The sequence below is a fragment of the Heptranchias perlo genome, chromosome 17, assembly GCF_035084215.1.
Source record: "Heptranchias perlo isolate sHepPer1 chromosome 17, sHepPer1.hap1, whole genome shotgun sequence".
NCBI lineage: Eukaryota > Metazoa > Chordata > Chondrichthyes > Hexanchiformes > Hexanchidae > Heptranchias > Heptranchias perlo.
Genome location: NC_090341.1, coordinates 53,352,019 through 53,369,711, shown reverse-complemented (window position 1 = coordinate 53,369,711; position 17,693 = coordinate 53,352,019). Strand labels below are relative to the sequence as shown.

The 17,693-nt window shown below is 45.3% G+C and overlaps 1 protein-coding gene across 1 annotated transcript in view; it reads left to right on the top strand.

Annotated features, from left to right (window-relative positions):
* The window catches only part of dock3 (dedicator of cytokinesis 3), a 1,008,697-nt gene that overhangs the window by 887,131 nt on the left and 103,873 nt on the right, over positions 1-17,693 (top strand). Inside the window, exons 39-42 of the mRNA XM_067999007.1 lie at positions 2,641-2,727; positions 6,679-6,783; positions 16,387-16,528; positions 17,080-17,246. Coding sequence (XP_067855108.1) covers positions 2,641-2,727; positions 6,679-6,783; positions 16,387-16,528; positions 17,080-17,246 — 501 coding nt within the window. The remainder of the gene's footprint in view (positions 1-2,640; positions 2,728-6,678; positions 6,784-16,386; positions 16,529-17,079; positions 17,247-17,693) is intronic.

Genomic DNA, 17,693 nt, shown 5'->3' with positions numbered 1-17,693 from the left:
ATCTAAGGTCTCCAATATCCAATGCTCCTTGCCGGAAAGCAGCCTGCACGAGAATTTTGGTTGGGAATAGGAGTGGGCTCGTCTGTGATGCACCCTATGGTTGAATAAGAAAGAAAGACTTGCATTTAAACAGCACTTTACACGACTTCAGGACGCCCCCAAAGCACTATTGGTGTCAGCCGTGGCTCAGTAGTAGAACACGTGTCTCTGTGTCAGAAGGTCATGGGTTCAAGTCCCAGCCAACTCAGTACAGACTGGGGATCAAGTCTGGGACCTCCCAGCCTTGTACCTACACCTTTAAAGGGTTGTGTTGGTAAATGTGGAGGCTCAGGGCAACGCTGCGGTCTCAAGTGGCTCCACAAACATTTAGATAACACGTTGCATTTCAATCTGCAATTTCGTGTTTATTCCATATCAAAAAAATGTCAAGAGCTGACTTGCAGAACATCACTGACAGCAGATAAAGTCTGACATCCGTAATAGAATCTGCATCAAGGTGAAGAGAATGTTAGTGCTTCTGTCTAATCTTTTCATCATTTACATGTCCTCCGTCAATACTCAATGGAGCCGCACAGCTGCAGAAAAAATATAAAACAAAAATCTAGTTTCAACAAAAAGGAAATAGATGGAATCCTTGAAAGCAGAATAATTAAACCTTTAATAAAACCAAAGAGTTGGAATGAGCATCAGGGCAATCCTGGAATGTGCAGCAGATGGGGAGAGAAATATAACCCATGCACCCCTCCTCCTCTCTTCAATGCTGCACCTGTGGCTCAGTCAGTGAGGTCGGTATCGGAGTCGTACAGACCATATGATCCCAGGTCTGATCCTCGGCCTGTGCCATCCACACGAGTGGGAGCTCAGGTGATGCAATTGATCTCATTCTTCTCTCTAGCCCAGAGGGCTATATGAGCCAGGGCTCCCACTATCTGATCACTGTCCACTGACTGTTGCTGAAAAAGTGTTCACCTGTTTTGGGCATCAGATGTGGACGGGATCGGGCTCAGCTGTGATACGCCCTGCGAGTGAACAGCTTGTTGGCACACATGGCTGAGACGGACACCCTGAATAATGGCCACTTGGGTGAGGCACTAGGGGGTGTGCAGTGCTCCTGAACTGTTTCTGAAAGAGTCAGCGGGCTAGAAATCCATCTTGGGCAGTAGTACAAAGCAGGTGGTATCGAACCAGCTGCCCATTATACTCCCCGCCCAAAATATCCCCCCCCCCCCGCCGCCCACAATACTCCCCCGCCCGTTATACTCCCTATCTATCTCTATCTCTCTGTCTGTCTGTCTGTCTGTGTCTCTCTGCCTCTCTCTCTCTCTCTCTCTCTCCCTCTCACTGTCATTCTATCTCTCTGTCTCTCTCTCTCACACTGTCACTCTCAATCTCTCTCTGTCACTCTCTCTCTCTGTCACTCTCTCTCTCTGTCTCTCTCTCTCTATCGCTCTCTCTCACTGTCACTCTCTTTCTGTCTCTGTCTCTCTCTCTCTCTGTCTCTCTCACAGTCACTCTCTGTCTCTGCCTCTTTCTCTATCTCTACTTTGGAGGAGCGAGAAGGGTTGCTGATTTCTGCCTCTTCCCCGACACTGCTGACCCTTGCTGTAGTAAGCCTGCAGCAGCACCAGCCGTGCCCCCCCCAGCACCTTATTTAGACAGTGAAGATCAGCCGTGGGCATCCCAGCCATGGCCAATTGTAGCACCCATACTACCACCTTGGCTGATTAACTGACCCAGCATAGGTCCTGGGACCTTACAATCTATATAGCTCAGTTGCATAATAAAACAAAAAGCAAAATACTGCAGATGCTGGAAGGTTCTAATGAAAAGTCATCGACCTGAAACGTTAACCCTGCCTTCCTCTCTTCACAGATGTTGCCAGAACTGCTGAGTGTTCCCAGCATTTTCAGTTTTTAGCTCAATTGTATGCTGATTTTACTAGCTCAGCCACTAGTCAGCCTCTTTCTTAACCTACCTGCAATTTAAAAGCTTTTCCTTCCGATATCTCAGGAGTGTCCAAGATTTATGGCCTTTGTGGGCTGCTTAAGTGCGTAACCATGGAGACTTGGCCAATGTTCCCATTAATTTGCATGTATCACGAGCTGTGGCTGCTTGATGCTCTGATTTAAGAAAGAAAAGAAAGAACTTGCATATCTATAGCACCTTTCACAACCTCAGGGCATCCCAAAATGATTTACTGCCAATGGAGTGCGCTTTTGAAGTATAGACACAATTGTAATGTAGGAAACGCGGCAGCCAGTTTACGCACAGCAAGGTCCCACAAACAGTAATGAGTTAAATGACCAGATAATCTATTTTAGGTGTTGATTGATGGATAAATTCAGGATTCATCCACCAATAAGAACAGCTCTTTCCTAACCTCCAGGCCCTCAAAATTCAAAACAGGACAAACCAGCAAATAAGAACTACAAGTGCAAGTAGAAACAGAGTTGTCTGGGCTCCCAGGGCTTTGGAGCTGCAGTTTGGACACCCTTACCTCTGTGTTCAAGACCCATTGACCCTTCACAATCTGTGAATTACCCTGAATAAAAGAACACTGTTGGAAACTGGTTTTTGTTCCGCCCTTGAGCATTTCTATATTTAATTTAAACTGACTCTTAATTATATTTTCTCCCTCAGTGCTGGGAGTGTGGTATCCCTCTCTGCCGGGAGCTGGCCAGTCAGTACGAAGTCTTCTATGATTACCACAGTCTCAGCTGGATCCGGGTATGTAATGCAAAGCTCTTCACAGGCTACTCAAAGCTATTCCTTCTGAACAAAATGAACCTGGTACAAAGTATTTATTAGGACAAAAAAATGATTATACCCACCTTTACTGCAAAGATATAACTATAACCTGCATTTGTAAGAAGCAGTGCCCTTTTTCATGTTCCATTTTGTGCAGCTTTATGGGCTATTACCGTATGTATTTTGCTGAATAAAAGATACTGGTAGCTGTACTGATGGTGAAGGGTCAGAAAACACACACAAGTGCTGTCACAAAGACATTGAGGGTGGCACAGTGTGCTGATGCTCCCAGCGCACCATTTCACAGCATGGTTTCGCATAGATCTGTGCCAGCCTTCATCGTGTCGTTGGTAGGCAGTGCTGTGCAGGACCTCGGGCAGTTCTCCACTAGGAAGGGGCAAAATCTCTGAGTGGAGTCACAGTTTGTGGACAGACTCCCAGCCCATAGGCTGAGACGGTGACTTCCTTTTAAAAGGAACCGTTCACAAATCCCCTTATGGCTGTCTTTGTCAATACACTGCCTGGCGTGGAAATGAACCCTACTGTCCAAGAAGATCCCAGATTCAATCTCCAGCCTGTGCTGAGTTAGCTGCAGATGGGAGGGCTGCTACAATTGGACTGACATGTAATTTAGTTTTCTCCCCATCTCAAATGTTCTGCCCTCCTCCCTCGAAGGCACTAACTAATGCTGAGGTGCGGTTCCATGATCAGCAGCAACCTGCCAGTATCTAGCCCAAATGGCCATTTTCACCTTTGAGCCCAGACCATGAGTGTCAGCAAGGTATTCGATGCAAGAGCATCATAGCTGAGCCCAATCCTGTCCCACATACCATCCAACTGTGTTTTGCAGTGGGGGAACATAGGAACAGCAGTAGGCCATTCAGCCCCTCAAGCCTGTTCCACCATTCAATTAGATCATGGCTGATCTGTATCTTAACTCCATTTACCCGCCTTGCTTCCAGGCCCTTTAATACCCTTACCTAACAAAGATCTATCGACCTCAGTTTTTAAAGTTTCAATTGACCCCAGCAACAACAGCTTATTTTGGGAGAGAGTTCCAGATTTCCACTACCCTTTGTAACTCAGTGCACATGAGGGCTGGAACCCTGGATCTCCCTGGTCTGGGCAGGGGATGGACGACTGGAATGCAATTTGATTTAAAAGTAGAAGCCTTTTTGTATACTTAACACAGCTGTATTCCCTACCTTGTACCCGCACTGGCATCAAGGGCCTATAGAACCAAGAGCACGGAGTTTTGGTTGTATAGGCTCTTGATGCCAGTCACTGTGATTTTGATTTGTGTGTGAAACTATTCTCTCATGAAACATTCCAGGAAAAAACCACCAGTCAGAAATGCGGTTTCCGCCCAAAGGGACAATACATTTAAGAGGTGATTCTACGATCCCGCTCTCCCAACAGGCTGCAACACTCAGCATTAGGAGATAGAACCACAAAACTGTAGGCTCGATTCTCTTACCTGCACTCTCTGTGAGTTACAGTGCCTCACCAGCAGAGCAAGATCGCAGATTCACTTCTGTGTAGGAGCATAAAAACAGTCTGTTACCAAAGGCTTCCCCGGTGGCCTTGTAAGTAAAAGGAATACCCATAGGAACAGGAGTAGGCCATTTAGCCCCTCGAGCCTGTTCCGCCATTCATTGAGATCATGGCTAATCTGTGACCTAACTCCGTATACCCATCTTAGCCCCCTATCCCTTAATACCTTTGGTTAACAAAAATCTATCAATCTCAGATTTAAAATTAACAATTGAGCTAGCATCAACTGCCGTTTGCAGAAGAGAGTTTCAAACTTCTACCACCCTTTGTGTGTAGAAGTGTTTCCTAACTTCACTCCTGAAAGTCCTGGCTCTAATTTTTAGGCTATGTCCCCTAGTCCTAGACTCCCCAACCAGCAGAAATAGTTTCTCCCTACCCTATCCGTTCCTCTTGATATCTTGAAAACTTCTATCAAATCACCCCTTAATCTTCTAAATTGCAGGGAATACAACCCTCGTTTGTGTAATCTCTCCTTGTAATTTAACCCTTGGAGTCCAGGTATCATTCTAGTAAATCTATGCTGACCCCCTCCAAGGCCAATATTTCCTTCCTAAGGTGCAATGCCCCAGAACTGAACACAGTACTCCAGGTGTGGTCTAACCAGGGCTTTGTTTATCTGTAGCATAACTTCTACCCCCTTGTATTCTAGCCAGCATTCCATTAGCCTTTTTGATTATTTTCTGTACCTGTCCATGATATTTTAATGATCTATGTACAAAGACCCTTAAGTCTCTTTGGACCTCCAATGTTTCAAGCTTTTCACCATTTAGAAAGGACTCTGATCTATCCTTTTTAGGTCCAAAGTGGATGACCTCACATTTGCCTACAATGAAATCCATTTGCCACAGTTTTGCCCATTCACTTAATCTATTAATATCTCTGCAATTTTATGCTTCCATCTGCATTGCTTACAGTGCTGCCTATATTTGTATCATTGGCAAACTTGGATATGTGGCTCTCTATCCCGTCACCTAAGTCATTAAATAAATACAGTGAATAGTTGAGGCCCAACACAGATACCTGTGGGACACCACTAGTCACATCCTGCCCATTTGAGTACCTGCCCATTATCCCTACTCTCTGTCTCCTGCCACTCAGTCAATTTCCTAACCAGGTCAATAATTAGCCCTCAATTCCATGAGCTTCAACTTTAGCTAACAGTCTCTTATGAAGGACTTTATCAAATGCCTTCTGGAAGTCCATATAAATAACATCTATAGACATTCCCCTGTCCACTACTTTAGTCACATCGTCAAAAAATCCTGTCAGGTTCATCAGGCATGACCTACCCTATACAAATCCATGCTAGCTCTCTCTGATCAGCTGAAAATGTTCAAGGTGTTCAGACACTCTGTCATTAATTATAGACTCTAGTAATTTCCCAGCAGCAGATGTTAGGTTAACTGGTTTATAATTCCCTGGTTTCCCTGTCTCACCTTAAATAGCGGAGTGACGTGCAATTTTCCAATCTAAAGGAACGGTTCCTGAATCAAGAGAGCTTTGGAAGATTATAGTTAGGGCATCTGCAATGTTCTCTTAAAAACCCTGGGATGGAAATCATCTGGTCCTGGGGATTTGCCATTATTTTCTTCATTACTGTTAATTTGCTTACGTTAATTATGGTGAGTCCCCATCCCTGATTTAAAATTAGTTTCCTTGGGGTGTCCAGCATGCTATCCTCATCCTCTGATGTCAGCAGTAAAGTAATTATTTAACATGTTCACCATTTCCTTATTTTCATTTACCCAATGCGATACTAAGACATAACAGACCAAAAAATGCCAGTCTCCTTCCTCTGTCTATGCTGAGTTAGCTGATCTGAGTCGGGGTAGCAATCACAGTGCAACAGTCAGCCCTGGGCAAGGGAGGGGGGAAATCAGCCAGGCTTCCTGCTCCTGGACAGCATATGTATATGTGTCGGGATTGATAGATTTTTGTTAGATAAGGGTATCAAGGAATTTTGGTTCAAAGGCAGGAAAATGGAATTAAGATACAGATCAGCCATGATCTGATTGGATGGTGGAACATGGTCAAGGGGCTGAAAGGCCTCCTCCTGTTCCAATGTGGATTTTGGGCATGGACAGGATTGGGCCTTGTGGCGATGCCCGTCACTGTTGACCAGCCTCATGAGATTCACTGTCCAGACTCACTCATGTAATTTGGCCTCCTGGGTGAGGAGGCTGAAGGGCTGCCGTTGCCTGTGGAACTGTACCCTAGCAGGAGTCAGCACCTACAGGAGAGGAGGGGGAAACTATTACTGAAGTATTGTAAAAGGAATGCTCTTTATTCAAACCGTTCTGTGGTGGTCTCAGTATTGACAGAGTTGCAGTATTCGATAATCGGGGCCTAATCACTAGTTTTTCCCACTGTTAACAGAAAATGGAAGCTGCCTATTATGACAACATACTGGAGCAGCAGCGGCTGGAACCTGAATTCTTCAGGGTTGGGTTTTATGGCAGGAAGTTTCCATTCTACCTGCGGGTGAGTACAGTCCTGTTTGATGTTATCCACACCTCATGCTTGTCGGATTTTCAGGGGCTTTTTCATCTCCCGAGTATCTAATTTGCCTATTGCTCTGAAAGATCACAGAGAAGTACAGATAATGGGGGGCATTCGGCCTTTCCAACTCAGTATTCCATAAAAATCTACAATGTTCCTCCCCCTCCTGTCATATCCTGTGCCTCTTGAGTTTTTGCCTCTATTACCCTACCTTTCTCTCCCTCTCCTCAAAAAAAGATCTCCACTGTACAAATCGTCCGGCTTCACCAAGGTGGGTAGTGTGGGCCAGGCACAGGGTTTCTACATTGCAAATGCCACCTCCAAGGCAATTAGACTGCCCAAATTCCACCTGACATCTTAGATTCAAATTCAAATTGCTTTTCGCAATCTGAATTGAGATTCCTAGCCCAATTTCAAATCTGAGTTCAAACCAGATCCAAATTCCAGTTCGTTTTCTCATATCAAATTTAATCCCTTTCCTCAGTTGAAATTCACTTCCCATTTCTCTTCCTGCCCATTCACTGTTACCTTGGCGTATGCCAAGGATCTGTCTTAGGCCCCCTCCTCTTCCTCATCTACATGGTGACATCATCCAAAGATTTGTACGCTGACTACATCCCTCTATCTCTCCATCGCTTCTCACCATCACTGCCTCTGTGCTGTCAGACTGCTTATCCAACATTCAGTCTTAGATGAGCCGCAATTTCTTCCAGTTAAACATTGCAAGGACTGAGCCATTGTCTTTGGCCTCAGTCACAAACTCCGTACACTCGTCACTGATTCCACCCTCCTTCATGGCCACTATCTTGAGCTGCACCAGACTGTTGGCACCCTCGATGTCCTATTTCACCCCAAGCTGAGTTTTCAACCCCCTATCCTCTCCATCTCAAAAAACACCTACTTCCACCTACCTCTGTAACGTCTCCTGCATCAGCCCCTACCCCAGCTCATCTGTTATTGAAACCCTTAGCCATGCCTTTGTCACCTCCAGGCACAACTATTCCAGTGCTCTCCTGGCTGGCCTCCCATCCTGCATAGTTCATTCTGTAAACTTCAGCTCATTCAAAAACTCAGCTGCCTGTATCCTATCCTGCAACAAGTCCCTGTGACCTATCACCCTTGACCTTGCTGACCTACATCGATTCCAATTAAAAATTCTCATCCTTGTGTTGAAATCTCTTCATGGCCTTGCCCCTCCCTATTTCTGTAACTTCCTCCAGTCCTACAACCACCCTTGCAACCCCCCCCCCCCCCAGAACTCTCTGTTATTCCGATTCTGGCCTCCTTCCTTTCACCCCACCATTGGAGGCCGTGCTTTCAGCTGCCTCTCTCTACGCTCCAGAATTGCCTCCCTAAGCCCCACTTCTCACTCCTCTAAGACCCTCCTCTTTTGGTCACCCCATTCCCCCATTTGAATGTCTCCATTTTTGGCTCAGTGTCCATTTTTGTCTGATTATGCCTTTGTTGAGGCACTTTGGGATGTTTCACCATGTTAAAGGTGTTGTATGTACAAGTTAGTTCTGTTGGTTCTGACTTTCAATTCACATTCCAATCCTTTTCCTCAATTAATCACGCCATCCTGCTGCACTAAATCCCACACCCCCATCCCTGCTTTCAACACACAGAATCCCACACTCCCATTATCCCTTTAAACCGATTCCAACTTGACACCAAATGGTAATCAATGTCTCATTTATTAATAGTGAAATCAAACATGTAAAAGTACCCAATATTAGAAGACTGTAATAATACAGAGATTAAAACAATATTACTCCATTTGAACTCTGGGCAGAGTTCGTAATTAAGTTGGCGGCATAGTTGTTTCAAGTTTTCTGAAAGCTGGGTCATCTTCTAACAGCTAGATGTTCTTCTGACAGCTGGGTGGTTTCCCTGGATCCTCTGCCCTGAGCTCAGGAGATGTCGGGTTTTTAAAGACCCCTGACTGGACCCTCACACCATATACGGAGTTGTTAGTCACCAGACCCTTATAGATTTATAGGGTTGTTTTTCACAGAACTCAAGGTGGTCAGCTTGTTTAACCTCACTCATTTAGCTATCTCACCATCGTCCCATTCCTATCGATATCTTTGGATTATTGTTCCACTTTTTTGGGTCATTGTTCCTTTTTTAATCACATAGCCATCTTGCCTCACAATGGGGGTGACAAGGTTCAGTCATTAGTCAGAGGTCAGTATTTTATAATTCAGCAAAATAAGCAGCACAGCCTGCAGAGCATAATAGTTAATAGCATTAAGAAAATGATGTCAATTTGTCCCTATTCCCAATATTCTTGCACCCCTTCTCCCCGCACCAAATCTTAAACTCCCATCACCCCATCCTTATCGCACTAAAATCTCACCCCTCTTTTCCCCACACAAAATCCCATGCCCCCAATCCTCTCTTCTTCAAGCTCGACTGGCTCCCGAGTGAGTTGATTTCTGAATTATCTTTGTTTGTAAATCCTTCTTTGGCCTCACCTACCTGAATGACCTCTCCTCTGTGTCCCCACATGAACCCTCTGCCCCTCTAACACCAAGCTTCTCCTTGTCTCCACTCCACCATTGGCAGCTGCTCATTCGGCCACAACACTCCTGCCCCCTGAAACTCCTTGCTTCACGATGTCACCTCCATCTCTGCTTTCAGACACTCCTTCTCTTTGACTGTGGCTTGTTCTCCCGCCCCAACCCTCAACATTTTCCTGTTTTCCCTGCTGTTCAACATCCCCTGTTTTTTCTCCGTAATTTAAATACTTCAATCTATCTCGCTGCACATGAGGAGTGCTGTAGAAATGCAAGTTATTTTGTTGGGGCTGACGCTGGAAAAATCACCCAATGTCTCTGGTAACAGAGAGGGTAGATGAGGGCAATGCAGTTGATGTGGTGTATATGAACTTCCAAAAGGCGTTTGATATAGTGCCGCACGGTAGGCTTATCATCAAGATTGCGGCCTATGGAATAAAGGAGGCAGTAGCAACATGGATACAGAATTGGCTCAGGGACAGGAAACAGAGAGTAGTGGTGAACGGTTGTTTTTCGGACTGGAGGGAGGTGTACAGTGGTGTTCCCCAGGGGTCAGTGCTGGGACCACTGCTTTTCTTGATGTGTATTAATGACTTGGACTTGGATGTACAGGGCACAATTTCAAAATTTGCAGATGACACAAAACTTGGAAGGGTAGTAAACAGTGAGGAGGATAGTGATAGACTTCAAGAGGATATAGACAGACTGGTGGCATGGGCGGATATGTGACAGATGAAATTTAACCTAGAAAAATGTGAAGTGATACATTTCGTTAGGAAGAACGAGGAGAGACAATATAAACTAGAGGGCACACCTCTAAAAGGGGCACAGAAACAGAAAGATCTGGGGTATATGTGCACAAATTGTTGAAGGTGGCAGGGGCAGGTTGAGAAAGTGGTTAAAAAAGCATATGAGATCCTGGGCTTTATAAATAGAGGCATAGAGTATGGAAGTCATGATGAACCTTTATAAAACACTGGTGCGGCCACAACTGAACTGGTCCAGTTCTGGGCACCGCACTTCAGGAAAAATGTGAAGGCCTTAGAAAGGGTGCAGAAGAGATTTACTAGAATGATTCCAGGCTTGAGGGACTTTAGTTACGTGGATGGACTGGAGAAACTGGGGTTGTCCTCCTTGGAACAGAAATGGTTGCGAAGAGATTTGATAGAGGTGTTCAAAATCATGAAGGGTCTAGACAGAGTAGATAGAGAGAAACTGTTCCCATTGGCGGAAGAGTCAAGGAGCAGAGGACATAGATTTAAGGTGATTGGCAAAAGAACCAAAGGTGACATGAGGAAAAGCTTTTTTACACAGTGAGTGGTTAGGATCTGGAATGCTCTGCCCGAGGGGATGGTGGAGGCAGATTCAATCATGACCTTCAAAAGTGATCTGGATAAGTACTTGAAAGGAAAAGATTTGCAGGGCTACGGGGATAGGGCAGGGGAGTGGGACTAGCTGGATTGCTCTTACGTAGAGCCGGCGCGGACTCAATGGGCCAAATGGCCTCCTTCAGTACTGTAACCTTTCCACGATTCTATGATAAATGTCTCTCTCTGCATGACTGTGTCCACACATATCTGTCTCAATGCAACTCAGTTTCTACATAAATGTCTGTGAATTCCCATGTGTTTCTCTCTTTCTTTGTCAGAGAGCATATTCTTTGTGTCCCTTGGTGTTTATCACAGTTACTGTATACTCAGTATCCGTGCACCTGAAAATATGCATGGTGTGTGCATACTGAATGTGTGTGTGAGTGCTGAATGTGTGTGTGTGTGTGCGCGCATGCAGTGTGTCTATATGTTATGTGGTGCTGAGTGTGTGTGTGCTGTTTGCGCTGAACATGAGTGCGTGTGTGCAATGTGTGTTCATGCAGTGTATTTCTATGTGCTATGTGTGCACGCCGAACGTGTGTGTGTGCGAGCCGAATGTGTACATGTGTGTGCAGCCGAACGTGCGTGTTTGGGAGCGGAACGTGTGTGTGTGTGTGTGTGTGTGTGTGTGTGTGTGTGTGCCCCGTAAGTGTGTATCAGTGCTGAATGTGTGTGTGTGAGCACTGAATGTGTCTGTGTGCTCAATACGCATGTGTGTGCTGAATGCATGTGTGTGTGCTGAACGTGCATGTATGTGCACTGAATATGTGTGTGCTGAATGTGTGTTTGTGCAATGTGTGTGCGCTGAATGCATGTGTGCACAATGTGTATTTGTGCTGAATGCGTGTGTGCTTAACACGTGTGTGTGCGTGCAGCTTGTGTACTGAATGCGTGTGTATGCTGAATGCGTGTGTGTGCAATGTGTATGTGCTGAATATGTGTGAGTACTGAATACGTGTGCGTGTGCAACATGTGTGTGCGCTGAATGCGTGTGTGTGTGGGTGCCGAATGTGCATGTATGTGCTCAGTGTGTGTACAATGTGTGTGTGTGCACTGAATGCATGTGTGTGCAACGTGTGTGCGCTGAATGCGTGTGTGTGTGTGTGTGTGTGTGCGCGTGTGTGTGTGTGTGTGTGCGTGTGCCGAATGCGCATGTCCACTAGAGAGCGAGTCTGGGGAATTAATAATGGAGAATAAGGAAATGGCGGATGAATTGAACAGATATTTTGCGTCCATCTTCACTGTAGAGGATACAAATAACATGCCAGAAATAATTGTGGATCAAGAGGTGAAAGGGAGGGAGGAACTTAAAACATTTACAATCACCAGGGAAAGGGTTCTGAAAAAATTATTAGAACGAAAAGTCGACAAGTCCCCAGGTCCTGGCGGACTTCATCCTCAGGTCTTAAAGAAGTGGCTGCAGAGATAGTAGCTGCATTGGTATTAATTTTCCAAAATTCCCTAGATTCTGGAAGGGTCCCATCAGATTGGAAAATAGTGAATGTAATTTCTCTATTCAATAAAGGAGGGAGACAGAAAGCAGGAGACTACAGGCCAGTTAGCTTAATATCTGTCATAGGGAAAATGCTAGAATCTAATATTGAGGCGGTTATAGCAGGGCACTTAGAAAATCTCAATGCAATCAGGCAGAGTCAACACGGCTTTCTGAAAGGGAAATGGTGTTTGACTAATTTATTAGAGTTCTTTGAGGAAGTAACAAGCAACTTGGATAAAGGGGATCCTGTGGATGTGGTGTACTTGGATTTCCAGAAGGCATTTGACAAGGTGCCACATCAAAGGCTACTACACAAAATAAGAGCACATGGTGTCGGGGGTAACGTATTAGCATGGATAAAGGATTGGTTAGCTAACAGGAATCAGGGAGCAGGCATAAATGGGTCATTTCCAGGTTGGAAGGATGTAATGAGTGGAGTGCCACAGGGATCAGTGCTTGGGCCTCAACAATTTATAATCTGTATCAATGACTTGGATGAAGGGACCGAATGTATGGTTGCTAAATTTGTTGATGACACAAAGGTAAGTAGGAAAGTAAGTTGTGAAGAGGACACAAGGACTCTGCAAAGGGATAGAGATAGGTTAAGTGAGTGGGCAAAAATTTGGCAGATGGAGTATAATGTGGGAAAATGTGAACTTGTCCACTTTGACAGGAGGAATACAAAAGCAGTATGTTATTTAAATGGAGAGAAATTGCAGAACTCTGAGGTACAGAGGGATCTAGGTGTCCTAGTACATGAATCACAAAAAGTTAATATGCAGGTACAGCAAGTGATTAGGAAGGTAAATGGAATGTTGTCATTTATTGCAAGGGGATTGGAATATAAAAGTAGAGATGTTTTGCTACAGTTGTACAGGGCATTGGTGAGACCACATCTAGAACTCTGTGTGCAGTTTTGGTCTCCTTATTTAAGAAAGGACATAATTGCTTTGGAGGCGGTTCAGAGAAGGTTCATTCAACTGATTCCTGGGATGAAGGGGTTATCTTATGAGGAAAGGTTGGACAAGTTGGGCCTGTATACACTGGAGTTTAGAAGAATGAGGGGTGATCTTATTGAAACATATAAGATCCTAAAGGGACTAGAAGGGGTAGATGCGAAGAGGATGTTTCCCCTTGTGGGAGAGACTAGAACTAGGGGTCACAGTTTAAAAATAAGGGGTCTCCCATTTAAGACGGAGATGAGGAGAAATCTTTTCTCTGAGGGTCGTGAGTCCGTGGAACTCCCTTCCCCAGAGAGCGGTGGAGGCAGGGTCATTGAATATTTTTAAGGCTGAGATAGATAGATTCCTGATTAACAAGGGAGTCAAAGGTTATAATAGGTAGACGGGAAAGTAGGGTTGAGGTCACAATCAGATCAGCCATGATCTTATCAAATGGCAGAGCAGGCTCGAGGGGCCGAATGGCCTACTCCTGCTCTTAATTCGTATGATCGTATGAATGTGTGTGTGCTGAATCCATGTGTGTGTGCAATGTGTGTGTGCTGAATACGTGTGTGTGTGCAATGTGTGTGTGCTGAATACGTGTGTGTGTGCAATGTGTGTGTGCGCATTGAATGTTTGCGTGTCTGCTGAATGCATACTTGTGTGTGCTGAATGTGTGTATGTCTGCTGAATGCGTGCTTGTGTGTGTTGAATGCATGCTTGCATGCGCTGAATGCGTGTGCCGAATGCGTGCTTGCGTGTGCCGAATGCGTGCTTGCGTGTGCCGAATGCGTGCTTGCGTGTGCCGAATGCGTGCTTGCGTGTGCCGAATGCGTGCTTGCGTGCGCGCTTGTGTTTAAACTGATTGCCATTTCTTTTGCAGTGCATGTGGTTAGGCTGCCCTCTAGTGGTTGTGCATGGTTAGTACCGAGGATTTGTCAGGTCCATGATGGCAAACATTACTCCAAGTGTTGCTAACCAGATAACACACTTGGAGACACAGAGTGTCGGAATCACGTGGAGACACTCATTTACAGGCATACAAGTTGATTTTCTTACTGACTTGACAAAAGCAGATATCACATTGTGGGGCAGAATTTACATTACATTCTGAAGTAATAATTTTGAGGGCCTTCCATGTTTAAAGCATGATTGCATATCCAATAAATTGGTTTTTGCAGTAATAAGGTAAACTTACAATGGGCAGATGTGTTGCAGCATGCGGTGATGTCGAGCAGTGTGTGAGTGCACTGGTTTTATTCCATCACCTGTTTTTGTGCCTGTCCTTGCAGGCGCCGTTAATATTTGTTGGTTTCAGTCCTGGTTTTTAATGGCTTTGTTGGTGTCAATGTGGTTGCGGAGAGAATGTATTTTTTGTAGCACAACATTTCCTACAGAATGTCCTTGTGTGGTATAAGTTCTGGGCACAGGTTTGGGTGGTACATTGGGTTAATACACTGCTTTTTCAATTCTGGAATCTGGGTTACGCTCCAGCCCAGAGACATAATGAAAATCTCCTCGGTCTGCTGCAAGCTGTTTCGGTCCAATGTGACAGTTTGGAGAGTCTCAGTTCAGATTCAGATTCCACTGGGCATGAACCTAAAGCGCAAAACTGCCTATAACTGAGAATTAATTGGGATTACGTTGGCAATCCCACTCAGCGAGACTGCTGAATTGCTGATGTGAAGACTAAAAATGTGCCAGACTACTGCAGTAGGATGTGCTATTCTCAGGTTGGGCTGAGGCATGTTAGAATTTCACATCTGAGTATCTTTTGGGGCGGAGCAGGTGGCGCTTTACTCTGTATCTAACCCATGCTGTACCTGCCCTGGCAGTGTTTGATGGGACAGTGTAGAGGGAGCTTTACTCTGTACTTAACCCATGCTGTACCCACTCTGGCAGTGTTTGATGGGACAGTGTAGAGAGAGTTTTACTCTGTATCTAACCCATGCTGTACCCACTCTGGCAGTGTTTGATGGGACAGTGTAGAGAGAGTTTTACTCTGTATCTAACCCATGCTGTACCTGCCCTGGGAGTGTTTGATGGGACAGTGTAGAGGGAGCTTTACTCTGTATCTAACCCATGCTGTACCTGCCCTGGCAGTGTTTGATGGGACAGTGTAGAGGGAGCTTTACTCTGTATCTAACCCATGCTGTACCTGCCCTGGGAGTGTTTGATGGGACAGTGTAGAGGGAGCTTTACTCTGTATCTAACCCATGCTGTACCTGCCCTGGGAGTGTTTGATGGGACAGTGTAGAGGGAGCTTTACTCTGTATCTAACCCATGTGACCTGGATGCCTGAAATATCTTGCATTCCCCAGCAATGATATCCCTCACCTGAATTAAAAAGCCAGCATGATTTTGCGCACTTTGGATCAGATTTCTTGCTTCAAACTGGAGAGTGAGGTGTTGATCCGTTAACTCACTTTATTGAGGTGACCAACTTAGATAAAAATTCACTGGCTGTCACAGTGTGACCTTCACCTTGCTTTTGCCAGTGCCCATCATATTCTTTGTTTTTATATACCAGTAAATTGGCTATGGCATTGCCTACAGTCAGTTGCTGAACATAAGTTTTGATCACTTACAAGATGATGACGGAGTTCATAGTATCATAGTATGTTACAGCACAGGAGGAGGCCATTCGGTCCATCGTGCCTGTGCCGGCTCTTTGAAAGAGCTATCCAATTAGTCCCACTCCCCTGCTCTTTCCCCATAGCCCTGTAAATGTTTTCCCTTCAAGTATTTATGCAATTCCCTTTTGAAAATTATTATTGAATCTACTTCCACCACCCTTTCAGACAGTGGATTGAGGACACAACAACTCTGTGTAAAAAAAATGTTTCCTCATGTCGCCTCTGGTTCTTTTGCCAATCACCTTAAATCTGTATCCTCTGGTTACCGAGTTGGAAGGAACTTGCTCCAAAGAGTCACCTAATGTCCACAGCCTGCGGCTATAGTAAACCCAGGAGCTGTTTAATTAGGAGATTCCCATTATAACTGTGTACATAGACCGCTTCAGTGTTACATGTTGACATAAAAGCGTTACCAAAAATCATGACAACCAGAAGTGAAGTTTGTGGGCAGAAAGTGCACCACATTACCAAGACTTTTAATATATATATATAATATATATATTATATAAAAAAAACAATCGATTATTCAGCTGAAATAAGCGTTCCTGCCCAAAGCATTAACCATTCTTTGTTGATTGTTCCATCAGTCTAACCCTTCCTGTTTGTTCTCTCCTCTCACCCCAGAACAAGGAGTTTGTGTGCCGTGGTCATGATTACGAGAGACTGGAGGCCTTTCAGCAGAGGATGCTGACTGAATTCCCACAAGCCATTGCCATGCAGCATCTCAACCAGCCAGATGAAACCATCTTGCAGTCTGACGCACAGTGTATCCTTCCACCTTGAGCGGATTCCCCAGTGGCTGAGCTGGTTACGGCAGTGAGCAGCTGAGCCATAACAGCCCAGGAGGTCCCAAATCCGATTCCCAGGCTCTGCTGAGTCAGCTGATCTCAGCGATGGTGATAGTAAGTTGGCCTCAGCTGCCCTGGCCTAGGGAGTGCCAAAATCAGCCAGGGTGCCCCACCCTGATCCCTGTCCAATATAGGCGATCGAGCTCAGCTGTGATCCCCTCTATGATTGAATAGACAGTCAACACTCACTGACTAGTCGCACACATGAAGCAAGGCCAATTGGGCAAGGTACCAGGGGACTGCAGGTGTCCATGGAACCAGATCCCAGAAAGTGGCAGCACTTTCAGGAGAGGAAGAGGGAAAATTGTAATAAGAACATTGTTAAACAAAGCCACTGTTTGCCTGGCCATTAACCAGAGGAAGCAGCGATTATCCTGCAGATGACGGTGGACCTTGTTGGATATTATTATTGTAAGGTGACGGAGAGGACTATTTTTTGCTGTGCGGTTTTCTTTGACCTTGCGTGTAGATCTGCAGATTTATGCGGTGTCCCCGATTCCGGAGAACGTGGAAGTTCTTCAGATGGAGAGAGTTCCGGACCGGATCAAGAGCTTCTACCGTGTAAACAATGTCAGGCGCTTTCGGTACGACAGACCTTTCCACAAAGGTTCAAAGGACAAGGAGAATGAGTTCAAGGTGAGTGTAGTATGTATCACTAACGTTAGCTGCAGATCCCGTAGCCTCTCCCACTCTTCCAGTTGGCCTGCTCTTTGCAGCAAGACACTGATACTTATAGTTTACAAGACTATGCCGCACAAGAAGCAGTAATGATGTCTGCTGAAGGAGTCTGTCAGTGGGAGGTGGCCATAGATGGAATGCACTTGGTAAAATCGTGGCTGATGTCTGTGGAACAACAAGTTGGAGAATAGGAAATTAAAACAAAAAGTGCTGGAAGCACTCAGCATGTCAGGCAGCATCTGTGGAGAAAGAAACAGAGTTAACGTTTCAGGTTGATGACCTTTCATCAGAACTGGAAGGTGCTGGAGATGAACAGGGATACTGAGTAGAGGAGTGAATTGGGCCGGGGAGATGTGCTGAGTGGAGTGACCCAATGATCAGTGCTGGAACCCCTACTGTTTCTGA